Below are 17344 nucleotides of genomic sequence, written 5' to 3' on the forward strand. Positions count from 1 at the left end.
AAGGGAGTTTTCCGTTGCGGTGCAGCCGTTTCCAGATCAGGGAGGTGAGTCACCAGTGCAGATTTCCACACTGCTCATGGCAGCTGGTTTGTGGGCCCCTTTATTTTATTTTATTTATTTATTATATTTATATACCGCCCTCCCCAAACAGGGCGGTGTCCATCAACGATAAAACAATTTAAAACATCATAGTACATAACTTACATAAAATAATACATAAAATACTAAAACTACAGATGGCTTCAACCCCTCCCTCTCCCTTTATGTACCCACGGGAGGCCGTCCCCCTTTTCCAGCCCACGCCGTCCCCCTTTTCCAGTCCACGCCCTCCCCTCCAGCGCCAGCATCCCAGTGGCACAGGGTGAACTCACAACAGCGCACTTGTTCTTTTATTGGGCAACACCGGAGCCACCCCACAACGATCCCAGGCCGGCGCTCAGCTCCAAGCAGATGTTCCTGGGAACCTCACAAAAAGCGTTCCCGGCAATTCACCTCTTGGGAATTGCGATTCAGATGGACAGTTTGGAGTGTGCGCTGGATTAAGGCACGTATTGCCAGAGCATGGGAAACCGGACTTTGGCTTCTCCTCTTTGGTGCCCCCGAACGGCCACACGAGAGGGGAAAAATCTGCCCCCAACTGTCTCCCGCACAAGTCCCAGCCAGGTGAATGAATGAGAGCTGCTCTCTGACCCAGTGGATTTCACGCCAGGGGCGTGGGGAGCATCTTACAATCTTTGCACGTGGACGGGTTGGATTTGGAACATCCGTTTGTAAGAGGGGAAGGCGGGGAGGGTGTGTCTGCTTATGTTTAAAAAGAGGGGGTTTTCATCCACGTTAGCTTGAGGCTGCGATTTGAACTCTGCACATGCTTGAAGCACTGCCTTCTTTCCTGCAGGGCTGATCAGTTCCAGAGCAAAAGCATTTCCCCGCACCGATGTGTGGGGCAGGCAACTTTTAGTGGTAGGGAACAGAGTTCTCATCTCCTCAGCCACATGGGAGTCCTGTCCCGGGAAAGGGGGCTGGGGTTCAGATCTCCCCCCCTCCCCCTGTTTCAAGGGGCCACGGGTCCCTGGAAGAGCATCTGCTCAGCTTGCAGAAGGTGCAAGTTCTAATCCCCGGCACCTCACTTAACAGCACCCGGCAGGAGGTGACGTGAAAGACCCTTTATCTGCCTGGGACCCTGGAGAGCGGCTGCCAGCCTGAGCGAACAATATCGATCTTAAAGACCAAGGGGCAGTCTAAGGAGTCAGTGTGGTTGTAGTGGTTAAGAGCAGGTGCACTCTAATCTGTAGAACCGGGTTTGATTCCCCATTCTGCCACTTGAGCTGTGAAGGCTTACCTGGGGAACCAGATTAGCTTGTGCACTCCAACACGTGCCAGCTGGGTGACCTTGGGCTAGTCACAGTTCTTCTGAGCTCTCTCAGCCCCACCTACCTCACAGGGTGGTTTTGTGGGGGGGGGGGCAGGGAAAGGGGAAGGAGTTTGTAAGCCCCTCGGAGTCTCCTTACAGGACAGAAACGTGGGGTATAAATCCAACCTCCTCTTCTTCTAAGGCAGCCTAAAGTGCTTGTGGAGGGGCTATAGCTCAGGGGCAGAGTATCAAGTCCACACAGAGATCCTAGACTCAACTTTCAGCATCCCCAATAAGAAAGATCAGGAAGAAGCCGATGCTGCGAAAGCCATCCGTTTGCCTGAGATCCGGGAGAGCCGCTGCCAGCCCGAGTCGCCAGTGCTGACCTCCACAGACTAAGGGTCTGATCTCGTGCACAGCAGCTTCACACGTGCACGCGCAGCAAGATGCCGGGTTGTTCCCCAGGACTAGCAGCTGAAGTCCCCCAACCCCCCACCCGTGCACGGAGCACGCTTCACCCAGCTCAGCTGTGCACAATGCTGGGGGCAGGGAAGGACGCCCCGCCCCTCCCCCGAGCACGCAAGGCGCATGCTCGCAAGTCCCCGCCCCTCCCCCCGCCTTGCTAAGCAAAGGTCCGGCCTTCTTCCCTGGGGGTCCGGGTGTATTTTTCCATGACGCCACGGCCGGGCTCTTTTGTTTGCCTGCAGAGCAGGGAGGCCTGCTCGGCTGCCACACCCCATTCCCCGGGGACTGCGCGCGCATGCACTGCGCCTCATGCGGGCGGGGCGGGGGAGGCAGCGGTAGTTCCCGCTGCCTTTCTGTTGCAAGGCTCCGCCACCTGCTTTGGTTCAGCAATGCAGACAATATTTTTTTTTTTATCATCTCTCCCCCCCTCCCCTTCCACCTGACTTGGGCTCATGTGCCAAGAGCATGCATGCGCGCGCCAGAAGCGTGCAAGAAGCGCATCTGCCCGGGCCCGTTTGCAGCCTTTCCGCAGCTCCGCGCGCGGGAACGCGTTGCGCCGCTCCCTCCCTCGCGAGCCTGGCGCTTGTGCAAAAGCGCAGGTGGGTTCCCGGAAATCTCCCCAGCAGCGTAACCCAGAAGCAAGGTCTTGTGCATTTCAGCGGGGCGGACTCCTTATTGCACACGTGCGCCGAGGGGTTCTGTTGTTCGCTTTCCGAGATGTGCGGTGCAAAAACCCTCCCTAACTACACGGGTCTCTGGGGAGAGCTCAAAGCTAACAGAGGCAGGAATCGGATTTTGCATCTGCCTGGCTAGAAGAGCCTGCAGAGGGGGGGGGGGGGAGAGAAGAGGCGGGGCGCCTCATTCCCGAGGGAGTCGTCGCACAATCCGAGAGGGGGGGGGGGGTCCATCGGTTTGCAACAAACGCATCGCTCCCCAAATTCAATCCCCACGGGCACGATTAGCTCGAGCTTTCCGCCCATCCGCCCAATAACCTGGAATAACAAGAGATCTGGGTTTGCCCGGCGCTGGAGGAAAGGGGGTCGAATTTGAAGTCACCCGCGGACAAACACACACACGGGCCCACTAATCTGCAAATGAAAGAGGAAAGGCATTCTCCCCACTAGCTGTGTGTCAGCTTTTCGCTTGTAGGCTCCTCGGAGTAGGGACCCAATCCGCACAGCAGCACGGGGGCTGCGGTCGACCCGACCCATTGGCTCTAATGCCAGAGATGGTGAAAGGTGCCATTGATGCCAAGCCTGTGGAGCAAAGGGAGAGGGGGTGAAAGGCAGCCGGACCCCCCCCCCCCCCAATAAGGAAGAGGCGCCAGGGTGGAGGAAGGGCGACCCCCCCCCCATCCGGACAGGAGGCAGCCAGTCTGGGCGAGCAGAAGAGGAGTTTGGATTTATACCCCACCTTTCTGTCCTGTAAGGAGACTCAAGGAGGCTTACAAGCTCCTTTTCCCTTCCTCTCCCCACCACAGACGCTTTGTGCGGAAGGTGGGGCTGAGCGAGTTCCGAGAGAACTGTGACGGGAGCAAGGTCCCCCCCGCCCCCCCGCTGGCGTGCGTGGGAGTGCCCAAGCTAATCTGAATCCCCCCGCATAAGCCTCCGCGGCTCAAGCGGCAGAAAGGGGAATCAAACCCGGAGCCTCCAGATTAGAACCCGCCTCCTCTTAACCACTGCGCCGCGCTGCCTTGCCTGCCCCCCCCCCCCCCCCGCCACCCACCCACCCACAATTCTTCACCCACCTCAAGTGTCCCATTCGTGGACACGGCACCAGGGCGCCCAAGGGGGCGGTGAAAGGTGACCACTGCTCCTAATAATTGATAGGAAAACGATTCCCCGTTCGACGGGGGTCGGGGGTCTTTTAAAGGGGGGGGGGGCCGCTAAGATGTTCACAAGATGGAAGCGGAAGGAGGGGGGGAAGACGCGAGAGATGCGCAGGTGGGAAAGACTTACCGGGCAAACTGGCACGCGGAAGGAATAAGGATAAATACGGGTCGGGGCCCCTTTGAGAAAAGCGGCCCGCGCAAGAAAGGTTCGCATTCAGACGTGCGTATGGGGCTGCCTGTCTCCTACCCCCCACCCCGCTCGGGCTTCGCTTCTATGGGAAGCCGCCCCAAAGACGCGCTCCCCCAGATTTCTGCAGGGCTGAACCGCCCCCCCCCCCCAGCAAAGTCCGGGCCGGGGGGAGGAAAGAGGCTTCTTCCGTCCGTCTAGGCGTCCCCGTCGACCCGTCCCACCACCTCCCCCTGAGCTTCCTCGCGAGTAGGCGTTGGGGCGCAGGGCTTCTCGGTGCCTTCTGCCGCCCCCCCCCCCCCCGGTGCCTTGCTTTCTTCGCCGGGGCGGGGGCTCGCCGGCTCTCCTCGGCCGCCTCGTCGGCGCGCCTCTTCTTTCTGGCCGCCCAGCTCCTCTCTGCATTTTAAACCCCCTTCTCTATTTCCACCAAGCAATCGCTCGATGCGGCGTGGTTGCCGGGGGTGGGGGGGTGGGGGGGTGGGGGGTGGAGAGACTAGAGGGGCGCACTGCACCCAGGCGCGTCCACGAGCGCGCGTCCCGGACTTGCTTGCGCGCGCGGGACTCCCGGGCTCGAAACGGAGCGCGCCCCCTAGTGGAGGCGAGGGCAATGGCGCTACCAGGGTCGGCGGCGACGGGGAGGGCAAGCGGTGGGGAGGGGAGAGGAAGGGGGCTTCTGCGTGGTTTGGGGGCGGCGGCGGGGCGGAGAACGGAAGCCCCCCCCCCCGGGGTCGCCTTTGGAGGGGGCCTTTCCAGGGGTCTCCCGGGCTCTGCGTGCAGACTCGCCCCCTCCAAAACGGCGCGGGGGGGGGGGTCGAATTGGAGCCGGCGGACTCCTGGGGCGGAGACCTAAGGCGGGGTCGGGGCTTCCGGCGACCCTGCCCGTTCGCTGCCATGCCGGGGATGCGGAAACCCAGCCAGCCGCCTGGAAAGGACTAGACGCAGTGGTGGCAAATCTTTGGCACTCCAGATGTTATGGACTACAATTCCCATCAGCCCCTGCCAGCATGGCCATAATTGTAGTCCATAACATCTGGAGTGCCAGAGGTTCGCCGCCACGGGACTAGAGAGTGAAGGGAGGGCACTGGGCAGACGGACACTGGACTCATGGAAATGGGGGTGAGGGGCGGGCCTGGGAGAAGGGCAACTGGAGAGCAGGGGGGGAACTGGGGGCTGGCAGCATGGGTCTAGCCGGACCCCTAAATCTGGGCAGAAGGCAGCCAGCCTGGGTGAGCAGAGCTCTGCCCCCCACCCCTTCAGATGTGGCTGCAGCGGCCGGCCGAGACTAGCCAGGCCTAGAAGCAGGTGGCTCTCTTCTCATGGCGACCATCAGACCCCACTCCCCATCATCATCATCATTTAATTTTGTTTAATATCCCAGCTGCCAGTTCTTTAGCCGGTCGCTGTTGGCCTTTCGTTACGATTCGAGCCTCACCCAGAGGCCCGGGACGTTGTGATGCATCGACGTGGTGTTCGTGCGGATCTTTATTGTTATTAATATTGTTAGTTTGTGTCATCTCGCATCTGCCAGTTCTTTGGCTGGTTGCCGGCCTTTCATTACAATTCGAGCCCCACCCGAACCCCAGGCCTTTTTTATTTTTAATCCTCACCCTTTACTGTAGTCTCAACTTTCTGCAAAGGCCATGAAAACGCCCCCGCTTTCAGAGGTGTTGGAATGCCGAGGTGGGACGACCTTTGCAGAGGAGTGCTTTGGCCACTAGGTGCCGCTAGTGGGAGCAGCAAGCCACCCAGGAGAGGCGAGCACTGGGCACAGATGGCATCTTTGTGGAGCAACTGGTTTTGACTGCCACCCACCCAAAGGCTTTGGAAGAAAGGGAAGGCCCAGAACCGCTGATGAAGCTGGACTTGCACAGACCTGAGTTCGCTTTTTTTGCCCCGAAAAGCTTCTAGAGAGGCTAGGATGTATGATATGATTATAGGGTGGCCAGATGCAGGCTGGGAGGTTGCTGGAGATTTGGGCAAGGAGACTTGGGAGGGCAGAGTGGGGTACAATTGAAGGGGATATGATTGTAGTCTATCAAACTATGCATGGGGGAGAAAATGTTGACAGAGAGAAATGTTTCTCTCTTTTCTCACAATACTAGAACCAGGGGGCATTCATTGAAAATGCTGGGGGGGGGGGGGGATTAGGACTAATAAAAGGAAACACTTCTTCACGCCACGTGTGATTGGCGTTTGGAATATGCTGCCACAGGAGGTGGTGGTGGCCACTAACCTGGATAGTTTTAAAAAGGGCTTGGACAGATTTATGGAGGAGAAGTCGATCTCTGGCTACCAATCTTGATCCTCTTTGATCTGAGATTGCAAATGCCTGAGCAGACCAGGTGCTCGGGAGCAAGAGCCGCAGAAGGCCATTGCTTTCACCTCCTGCACGTGAGCTCCCAAAGGCACCTGGTGGGCCACTGCGAGTAGCAGAGATGGACTCTGATGGACTCTGGTCTGATCCAGCTGGCTTGTTCTTATGCTCTTATGTTCTTATGCTCTTATGTTGTGGCGTAGTGGTTAAGAGCAGGTAAACTCTAACCTGGAGAACCGGGTTTGATTCCCCGCTCTGCCACTTGAGCTGATGAGGTGAACCAGATTAGCTTGTGCACTCCAAAGCAAGCCACCTCGGGCTAGTCACAGCTTCTCGGAGCTCTCTCAGCCCCACCCACCTCGCAGGGTGTTTGTTGTTGGGGGAGGGAAGGGAAAGGAGATTGTAAGCCCCTTTGAGTCTCCTTACAGGACAGAAAGGGGGTATAAATCCAAACTACTACTCCTACTCCTCCTCTTCTTCTACTACTACTACCACAGCAACCTCCCATCCAAGGAGTACCCAGGGGCAGCCCCGCTTAGCTACATCGGACTAGCTCAGGGTATCAGCACAGGGGTTTCTCCGTGGTGCTTTTGTAATGTGCTCTCATGCTCAGCTCTCTGGAGTTTCGGCTGCTATGCATTTTAACGTGTCACTTGTCTAACCCACCCAGGTAGCTCTTTACTCATGAGTCAGGCGCACAAGGCTCCCCTTGTCTCCCGGGATTCTAGTGACTCACCCTGCCCCGGAGCAAAAACGCATTTGCCTTGCAAATAAGTTTCCATTAGTCCCTAAAGGACACTCCTTTTTCTTTGAAGAGAGTTTCAAGGGAGGACGGCCCTCTTGCTCTGCGGTGGATGTAAAGGCCTTCAAGTTGCAGCTGATTTAGGGCAACCCGTAGGCAGGAGACAAGCAGAGGTGGTTTGCCGTCGCCCGCCTCCGCGGAGCGATCCAGGCCTTCCTTGGCGATCAACCAAGGACTGACTCTGCTTAGCTTACTTTAGATCCATATTAGTCTGAAGCAGTAGGGAGGGAAAGCACCTTTAAGATCAAAGAAGTTTTACCCCTGGCCAGCGTGGTGTAGTGGTTAAGAGCAGGTATACTGTGATCTGGAGAACCGAGTTTGATCCCCCATTCCTCCACTTGAGCAGCTGTGCTCTTATCTGATGAACTGGATTCCCCCCCCCCCCCGCCACTCCTACGTTCCTGCTGGGTGACCTTGGGTTAGTCACAGTTCTTCAGAAATCTCTCAGCCCCACCTACCTCACAAGATGTCTGTGGTGGGGAGAGGAAGTGAAAGGAGTATTTGCATGCCCCTGTGAGACTCCTTACAGGAGAAAAAGGGGAGGGGTATAAATCCAAACTACTTCTTTCTTCTTCTCCTTTATATCCTTTCTTCCCTTCCTTCCTTCCTCTTCTTTCTTCTTCTGTCTTCTCCTTTTCTTCTTCTCCTTTATATCCTTTCTCCTCTTCCTTCCTTCCTTCCTTCCTTCCTTCCTCTTCTTCTGTCTTCTGCTTTTCTTCTTTCCATTTATATCCTTTCTCCTCTTCCTTCCTTCCTTCCTTCCTTCCTTCCTTCCTTCCTTCCTTCCTTCCTTCCTTCCTTCCTTCCTTCCTTCCTTCCTTCCTTCCTTCCTCCTCTTCTTCTATCTTCTCCTTTTCTTCTTCTCCTCCTCCTTTATATCCTTTCTCCTCTTCCTTCCTTCCTTTCTTTGTCTTCTCCTTTTCTTCTCCTTTATATCCTTTCTCCTCTTCCTTCCTTCCTCTTCTTCTTCTGTCTTCTCCTTTTCTTCTTCTTCTCCTTTATATCCTTTCTCCTCCTCTTCCTTCCTTCCTTCCTCTTCTTCTGTCTTCTACTTTTCTTCTTCTCCTTTATATCCTTTCTCCTCCTCCTTCCTTCCTTCCTTCCTTCCTTCCTTCCTTCCTTCCTTCCTTCCTTCCTTCCTCTTCTTCTTCTCCTTTTCTTCTTCTTCTCCTTTATATCCTTTCTCCTCCTCTTCCTTCCTTCCTTCCTCTTCTTCTGTCTTCTACTTTTCTTCTTCTCCTTTATATCCTTTCTCCTCCTCCTTCCTTCCTTCCTTCCTTCCTTCCTTCCTTCCTTCCTTCCTTCCTTCCTCTTCTTCTTCTCCTTTTCTTCTTCTTCTCCTTTATATCCTTTCTCCTCCTCTTCCTTCCTTCCTTCCTTCCTTCCTTCCTTCCTTCCTTCCTTCCTTCCTTCCTTCCTTCCTTCCTTCCTCCCTTCCTCCCTCTTCTTTCTTCTGTCTTCTCCTTTTCTTCTTTTTCTCTCCTCCTAAGTTTTTCAGTTCATGCCCTCTTCTTATCTTATCTACCCTGGGCCATCCAGTTCAGGCAATCTGTAGTAGCACAACAAAATCTGGACCTTGGAACACATTGAAGACTGACAACAGTTTTCCAGGTTAGAAGCTTTGGGGAGTCAAAAGCTCATTTTGTCAGACGGTCTGGCAAAAACAGCTTTGGCTCATGAAGGTTTATACCCTAGAATATGTCCTCAGTCCCAGTATTTAAACAATTTACAAAAACAGACAGCAACCAATCAGCTTTTCCCTTCCTCCCAGCTCCTGGTCTCCCATTGGTTCTGAAGCTCCAGTGGGATGTAGCTTTTCCCGCGCTTTTTGGAAAAAGGCGGGAACTGGTGTATGTTGGGAGTTGCAGTCCTGACAGTCACCCGCTGAGGTAAAAAATACACTCTCGCGGGACTTTGCACATGCACAGAGTTTGGCTTGGCACAGGTGGCACGTTTCAAGAAGACACCATGCATGCGGGCAAATTCCCACGGGAAAGTGTTCTGACCTCGACCAGTCTCACCTTTAAATCACCTTTAAATCAGGCATTATAATAGCTTTATTTGCCCATTAAAAGAAAGATAGCCCTATTGCAGTGATAGCGAACCTTTTCAAGACCGAGTGCCCAAATTGCAACCCAAAACCCACTTATTTATTGCAAAGTGCCAAGACGGTAATTTAACCTGAATACTGAGGTTTTAGAAAAATCGGTTGGCTCCAAGGTGGGTGTTATTCAGGAGTAAGCTTGGTGGTAGTCGGTGGCTTTGCTTCGAAGCAACTGTGCAACTTTTCCAACGGGTGAATCACGACCCTGGGCGGGTTTACTAAGAAGCAAGCCTCAGCAACCCAGCAACCGAGCTTACTCCCAGGTAAAGGATCGTGCTTTAGTTTTTCGCATGAAAACCAGTGGGGTTTAACAGCGTTTAACAGGGTTACCTACACTGCTTCCCCAAAACTCGATCTTAGGTTTAATACTAATTATTGAGTCCAGCGGCCCAGGCCAGCTTAGATGTGTGTGTGTGGGGGAAGCACACTGTTTGCACGTGCCCACAGAGAGGGCTCTGAGTGCCACCTCTGGCACCCATGCCGTAGGTTCGCCAACACTGCCCTATTGTAACATTCACCTGAAAATGCCCAGATCATTTATATCCTTTCTTCTTTCCTTCCTTTCTTCTTGTAGAAAGAAATCTTGCTAGATTCCATTTGACCGGCTTTCCACGCACGCGCGACTTTGGTTAAGTCGCAATCCGTGACTTCCCGGCAAATAATTAGTGAAAACTAGCAGATAATGAAAACATAGCTGGCCTGGAGTGGAATTCTCATAAACCAACGTAAAGTGAAACTCCAGGCAGTTGCTGAAGCCAAAAACAAGCTGGGGAGTGATTTTAAAACTCATCAAGAAGGCAAAAGTTGAAAACCAAAAGGAGTGGCCATGTCTCCTGAGGAAGTCCCACTGTCAAAACAGGACTTAATAGACTTCATGTCACAAATGAAGGAATTGTTTAATGCTTTTTTGAAAATGGTCCAGGAGAATTTAAAGGCGTTGGGTGAAGACATACAGGTTATTAAGGAACAGTCTTCTGTGACTTCTGAGAGAATAACGAGAGTTGAAAGGAAGGCTGATCAGAACTCCGTGGCAGTTACTCAGCTTAATGCCAGCGTGGCTGAACTTGCTGACCGACAACGCGGGATAAACCTGCGCTTGGTGGGGGTGCCAAAGCTGGAGAATGAGACTGATATGATGCCAGAATTGATCAGATGGATGAAATCACTCAAAATCGATGCTGTCCCAGCTTGGTTTGAACGGGCACACAGAGTGTTTGCGAGATTTGGAGACCGACCGGCAGATATCGTGCTAAGATGTTCCTCTGAAGCGGTTAAAGAGGAGTTGTTTGGAAAGCTGAAGGCACGGGGGCCCCTGGCATTCAAGGGGAAGAGGATCATAGTCAGAAATGATATCTCAGTTGAATCTTTGGAGATTAAAAGATCCCTTCTCCCATTTGCAAACGCTTTATACCAAGCAGGCAAGAGATTCGCTAGGGTTTTGCCAATGGGATTCATCTATTTTGATAGAGGAGTCAAACTTATAGCAAGATCGGTGGAGCAAGCAAAGAAGCTTCTGTTGACAGTGGGGGTTCCCCTTCCAGAACAAGAATCTCAGGAGCAGCCAGATTCTTCAGAAGGAGAAGGAGGCTCCCAAGTGGGGGGGGGGGGGGGGAATGAATCTCAGGGGTCCCAGAAGAGCAAAAAGGCATAGCAAGAAGATATGACTCAGCTGGACAAAGGCTTCTTCCTAGTTCAATATCTTGTAATTGTCTATTATGAATAGTTCTATCTGAATACTAACAGTCTTAAACTACTTAAAACTAATTAAAAATGACTAAAAATTTAACACTGTTTTGTGGAGTCTAGTACTATACTAACAATATTGATATGATAACGCCGGCTGTTATTTTGGCTACTTATCGAGCTATTGGCCTGAAGTCCAGAAGGTCTGGAGTGGAGGAAAACATTTGAGATAAAGGGGAACAGCTAGGAAAAGTTGGTGTGTTGTTGTAATAAAAATGAATGAAAATGATGTTTGTGCTGGTATTAAAACAAGGAGAATACATTGTCGGGGGATGTGTGTGTGTGTGTGTGTGTGTGTAGAACATTTGGAGAAGGGGGGGTAAGGGTAACTTTGAATATAAAGGCAGCAGGGTTCTGGAAAAGGGTAAACAATGCTATTAAATGGCAGGATGAAAATTGCCTCTGTAAATATTAATGGTTTCAATTCTGACTCCAAGAGTCAGATATAAGCTTACCAGGTTTATAAAGAAGGAAAGAATGGATATTATATGTCTTCAGGAAACCCACAAAGAAGCAGCAGATAATAAATCTCCGATAAGGGTTCAGGACTGGAAGATTATTGGAGAAGCAAGAGCTAAATTAAAATAGAATGGAGTGGCAATTTTGGTAAAAGAAGATTTAGTCTTTCAGTTAGAGGAGTTATTAACAGATAAGAATGAGAGATGGATGTTAGTTAAAGCCAGAATTAATGAATTTCAGATAACATTAATGAATCCGTATGGTCCCAATAGAAGGCAGAAGAGATTTTTGGAAAAGCAGTTTAGGAGAGCCCAGGATGAATTTAAAGGTGAAACCTTAATAATTGGTGATTACAAGATGGATTTAAGGGATGATGTGTGGTTAAAGAAATGGAATATCACAAATATGTATAAAGAATTGAACACACCTCAACAGCCATCCTATTTCTCCAATAGACAAAAAAAATTACATATATTGATTATATACTAACTAAAAATTTGAATAATTTAAATATAGAAATAAAAACACATAAGACCACGCCCCATAATTGCCACGTTCAGAATGGAAGGAGAGGTAAAACAGTTGAGGTGGAGATATAATAATATGATAATGATAATGAAGAATGATAATAATATGATAATGATAATGAAGAATGAAAAGGAAAGAAGGGAATTACAAGACAAAAAAAGATATTATTTTTTAGAAAACGGGTACTGTAACCGTTGAGACTCTTTGGGATGCATCAAAACAGTGGTAAGGGGTTATTGCTTGGCTATGGAAGCTCGGTGGAAAAAAGTTATTAATAGAGAAAGGAATGATTTAGTGGAAGAGATTAGGGTGAGGCGGAATAAACTCCAGGTTAAATATGACATAACAGTCAAAAATGAACTAAATAAATGAAAAACACAGTTAGAAAATTTGGATAAGGCAGAGTTGTGGAAAAAAGAGATTTGGGTAAAAACCAATTCCAAAGAATAAATATAAATTCAGTGAAACAGTTGGTTAACTATTTAAAGAAGAGAAAGGAAAAACATAGGATAAAAGTAATTAGAGATGACAGAAATAAGATGGTAACAGATAATAAGTTAATTAGACAGAAATTAGAAGAGTTTTATCAAAGGCTCTTTAAATATGTACAGAATGTGAATATTGATGTGAAACCGAATAAAGGTATGTCTCAGGAGGAAAGAGATCACATGGAAGAGTTGATAACACAAGAGGAAATAGCATTAGTAATTAAAGAGTTGAAAAACAACAAATCTCTGGGATCGGATGGGTTTACTGCAGAATATTATAAGGAAATGGCAGAGGTGTTAATCCCTGAACTGCAAATATTATTTAATAATATACTAAAAGGACAGAAAATTCCTGAGTCATGGAGGGAGGCAGAAATTATAGCAATTTTAAAACCAGGACATAAACCAGACCAGGTGGATTCATATATAGACCAATAAGTTTACTGAATCAAGATTATAGAATCTTTGCAAAAATTTTTACAAATAAAATAAAGAATATATTGCCAAAGTTAATGTAACAAGATCAATATAGGTTGGTTGGAGACAGAGACATTAGCCATCCATTAAGGAATGTGCTAAATGTAATAGAACATGAGAAAAATAAAAAAAATGCAATAATAAAATTAGATGTGTATAAAATTTTAGATACAGTTGGCCACGAATTTTTGTTTCAAACATTGACCAATTATGGGTTTGGGAATGGATTTATAGGGGCATAAAGAGAGTTATATAAAGGAGGGAAAGCAAGGATTAGAATAAATGAAGGGTGGTCAGGAGTGGTAAATATCAGAAGGGGAGTAAAACAAGGATGTCCATAATCACCGCCTTTGTGACGGCAATGGAATTTTTGACAGAAAGAATTAGGAATAATGGTAGAATAAGGGGTTATAGAATGAACCAGGAAGAGATAAGGTTAAATTTGCAGATGATATATTAATAATAACAGTTAACCCTGTTGATACTATGAAGGAGTTAAAATAATTTTAGAGGATTTTCAAAAGTACTCAGGGTTGAAAGTTAATATGGAAAAAACAGAAATCTTGGGTGTGAATATCGAAAAGAAACTGTTAGACAAGGAATTAGTAAAAAAGAAGATTAAGTATTTGGGAGTTACTATAGCTCATAGGATGGAGAAGATGTTCAAATATAATTATGAAGAGGGGTGGAAAAATATTTTAAAAATTAAAAGATTGGAAGAAGTACTTATCCATAACAGAGAGAATAAGAGCATTGAAAATGTGTATTATGCCGAAAATGTTTTATTTATTTAAAACTATTCCACTGGAGATTAAAAGGAAACAATTTGTGGAGTGGGACAGGCAGCTTAAATTATGAGTGTTTAACCGAAAAAGGATAATGGATAAAATAGTTTATATGACAAAGAAATATATGGGCTGGGGTATTCCAAAACTGCAAGAATATTATAATGCATTTCAAATAAAGAGTTTGATGGGAATAAAAGAAGATAAAATAGAGTAATTGGTTAAAATTGAAAATGAGATAAATGGAGGCTTTGGCAGATTTGGGATATTTACAAATGATATGAAAAGAGAAAAACAAGCTGTAATAGGGCCAAGAAAGGTGGCATTAGAAATATGGGAGAAATGGAGAGTGAAATGGATGCCAGGCATTCTGGACACAATACCTTTGGCAAGCGTGGTCGGAAATGAAGGAGGGAAAGCGATAAGGAATTTGAAGAGGAAAGGGTTTCAAATTGTAGCAAATTTATTTAATGAAAGAGGAGAAATGAATTTGCAAAATGTTATAGACGCAGGGGGAATAGGGAACTGGCTAGTGTTGAGAGGTACATGGGAAAGGATAAAGGTTTCAAGAATAAAAGGAGAGTGCATAATGGGGAAGTGTTTAGAAAGGTAAGAAAAAGAGAAAAATTTAGGTGTCTTATATAAATATATGGCCGTTTCCGCACGGCCACAATGGGGGTTGGGTCGGCGTACATGACGCCGACCCAATCCCCCTGGGACCGTTCGCACGAACGGTCCTGGTTGCGGTGGGGAAGACGGCGCCGCGGAGCGCCATCACCCGGTCGGCCTACCGTCTCTGCGGCCGTCCTGCATGTCGCCGAGGCCAGGGGACACGCCCCCCCTGCCCTGTGCGACCGCTCCAGCACGGCTGCAGAGACGGTAGGTCGACCAATCACAGGGGGGAGGGATGCCGCTGTTTTCCATAAACCTAGCTCAGGAAGCGAGGTCGGAAAACGGCGGCTTCGCGCCGCTCGGGAGGCGCAAGGGTGGCGCGGCTGTGCAGCGGCTGTGCCCCCCGTGCAAACAGCTCCCTGGGGACGGCGTTTTTGCCGTCCCCAGGGCGCTGTTTATGGCTCGTGCGGAAAGGGCCTATAATAGAGGACAAGGAATTTATGATTAGGGTTTTGAATAAAAAATGGGAGTATGATGGGTCTACAGATAGTGATAAAATGGGAAAATTGTTGGAAAGTATGAGTACTATAAAAATTGAAAAATATTTGGAGCTGGAAAGAAAAGTGATATTAAAATGGTATAGAACTCCAAAGCAACTGGTGTATATGAATAGGGGTCTCAGCCCAAAATGCTGGCATTGTGGGGACAAAAAAGCATTTTATCTGCATGTGTGGCTTGAATGTAAGGACTTGGAAAAAAATTGGGAAAAGGTATTGATGTATATAGAGAAATTAGTGAAAGTTAAAATAGAAATAAATAAAGATGTATTGTTTAGGAGTATAATGGATGATAGCAGAGTGGATAAAAGACAAAGATCATTGTATAAAACAATAAGAGCTGTACATGCAGTTATAGCGTTGGGTTGGAAGGATAAGAAAATATGGACAGTACAGAAATGGTTAGAATACATTTGGGAACAAGTACAGTTAGAAATCTTTGAAATAATGTCAGGAGCCAATTGTGGCAGGATAGACAGAATGAAATCATGAGGATATGGATTTTGTATGCGAACTGGATGAGAGAAGTTGGAGTTAAAGAAGAAAGATGGGAGAAGACGCTGGAAAGAATGAACCTGCTGCTGCTCAGTTAAGAAATTAAGAAGAATTCAACTCCTTTTGGGGGGGGGGGGAGGGAAAAAAGGGGGGAAACTGTATGGTTTGGATAAAATGTAAATTGTTATACATGTATGTAGTGGAATGGGTCCTATACAAATATTTTTTTAAAAAAAATAGATTCCATTTGACCATAAGTATAAATTTTGAGATCTTCCTTCCTTCCTTCCTTCCTTCCTTCCTTCCTTCCTTCCTTCCTTCCTTCCTTCCTTCCTTCCTTCCTTTATTTTTTCATTCCTTCCTTCCTATTTTTTTATCCCTCCTTCTTTTCTCCTTTCTTTCTTTCTTTCTTTCTTTCATCTTCCTTCCTTCCTTTTTCTTCCTTCCTTCCTTCCTTTATTTTCTCCTTCCGTTATTTTTTCCTTCCTTCCTTCCTTCCTTCCTTCCTTCCTTCCTTCCTTCCTTCCTTCCTTCCTTCCTTCCTTCCTTCCTTCCTTCCTTCCTATTTTTCTTTTCTCCCTCTTTCTTTCTTTCTTTCTTTCTTTCTTTCTTTCTTTCTTTCTTTCTTTCTTTCTTTCTTTCTTTCTTTCTTTCTTTCTTTCTTTCTTTCTTTCTTTCTTTCCTCCCTCCCTCCCTCCCTCCCTTCTTTCTTTTTCTTTCTTCCTTCCTTCCTTCCTTCCTTCCTTCCTTCCTTCCTTCCTTCCTTCCTTCCTTTCTCTTCCTTCCTTCCTTCCTTCCTTTATTTTCTCCTTCCTTCCTTTATTTCTTCCTTCCTTCCTTCCTTCCTTCCTATTGTTCTCCCTCCCTCCCTCCCTCCCTCCCTCTTCCTTCCTTCCTTCCTTCCTTCCTTCCTTCCTTCCTTCCTTCCTTCCTTCCTTCCTTCCTTCCTTCCTTCCTTCCTTCCTTCCTTCCTTCCTTCAACATTAGCCAGAGGAGGAGTTTTGCACTGTTAAAAGACAGGTTTGCATTTTAAAACACCAGGATATTCTAATAAAGGTTATTTGCTTTGTCTCCTCCCCCCCCCCCCACCCCCTCCCCGCCCCCCACCCGCAGCTTCCCTTCTGAAATAAAGGCTCCGAGAGGGCCTGCAATTCCCCACAACAATAGCCAGAGGAAATGGTCTCTTATTCCTCCCATCACCTGCATCATAAAAGATCTACATGCTGGCCATTCATATATGGGTTTAATGGATGCCCTTCCAGAGGGGAGGTTGAGAAAGGCACCAAGCTAGCATCTCTCCCCCCACCCCACTGAATCCCAGGTTTGTAGAGACATGAACAAAGGCATGGGACACATCCTAGGATCCTTTTCTTACCCTCCCTCCCCCCAATCATGTCACACCATATGAGAGAGTCTCGCTATCTTTTGCAAGAGGTTGTTGGGACACATTATTTGGGCAGTGGTGCATACAAACAGCTGTGCCCAGGGCACCCTAGAAGGCATCTTTAGGATCTCCCCCTGCTTTGTAGCCTGCCCTAGAGTAGAAGGCCAACAGGACTGGTTGTGAAAGGTGAGGATAAAATAAACACCTTAAAAATTCCTGCAGCTTTAAATCCCTCCTGGCTGTTTGTCATGAGGCTGAAGTTGGTTCCTGGCTCCCGATTCACCCTTTCTAATTTATTATTTATGAGTCTGGGCAGCAGGGCATAGGGGGTAGTGTGTTGGACTAGGATCTGTGGGGTCTGCGTTTGAGTCCCTTCTCTACCATAGAAACTTGCTGGGTAGCCTTGGGCCAGTCACACATTCTCAGCCTAACCTACCTTACAGGGTTGTTGTGGAGGAGAAGGGAATGATGTAAGCCACTTTAGAAGAGGAAGAGTTTGGATTTATATCTCTCCTGCAGGAGACTCAAAGGGGCTGACAATCTCCTTGCCCTTCCCCCCTCACAACAAACACCCTGTGAGGTAGGTGGGGCTGAGAGAGCTCCAAGAAGCTGTGACTAGCCCAAGGTCACCCAGCTGGCGTATGTGGGTGCGCACAGGCTAATCTGAATTCCCCAGATAAGCCTCCACAGCTCAGGTGGCAGAGCTGGGAATCAAACACGGTTCCTCCAGATTAGATACACCAGCTCTTAACCTTCTACGCC

The 17344-nt window shown here is 48.4% G+C and overlaps 1 protein-coding gene across 7 annotated transcripts; it reads left to right on the forward strand.

The window, feature by feature from the left end:
• On the forward strand, positions 1 to 11026 carry LOC125437674. 7 transcript variants are annotated; one of them, XM_048505511.1, is made up of 2 exons: positions 1 to 44; positions 9629 to 11026. In XM_048505511.1, the coding sequence occupies exon 2, from the start codon at positions 9881 to 9883 to the stop codon at positions 10703 to 10705; it is 825 nt and encodes a 274-aa protein (XP_048361468.1). In that variant the 5' UTR covers positions 1 to 44; positions 9629 to 9880; the 3' UTR covers positions 10706 to 11026. The 7 variants fall into 7 exon arrangements, with proteins under 7 accessions (XP_048361468.1, XP_048361466.1, XP_048361464.1 ...); XM_048505509.1 differs by lacking the exon at positions 1 to 44 and adding an exon at positions 2244 to 2415; XM_048505507.1 differs by lacking the exon at positions 1 to 44 and adding an exon at positions 3524 to 3618.
• Positions 11027 to 17344: the final 6318 nt, after the last annotated feature.

The sequence above is a fragment of the Sphaerodactylus townsendi genome, linkage group LG08 (genome assembly GCF_021028975.2).
Source record: "Sphaerodactylus townsendi isolate TG3544 linkage group LG08, MPM_Stown_v2.3, whole genome shotgun sequence".
NCBI lineage: Eukaryota > Metazoa > Chordata > Lepidosauria > Squamata > Sphaerodactylidae > Sphaerodactylus > Sphaerodactylus townsendi.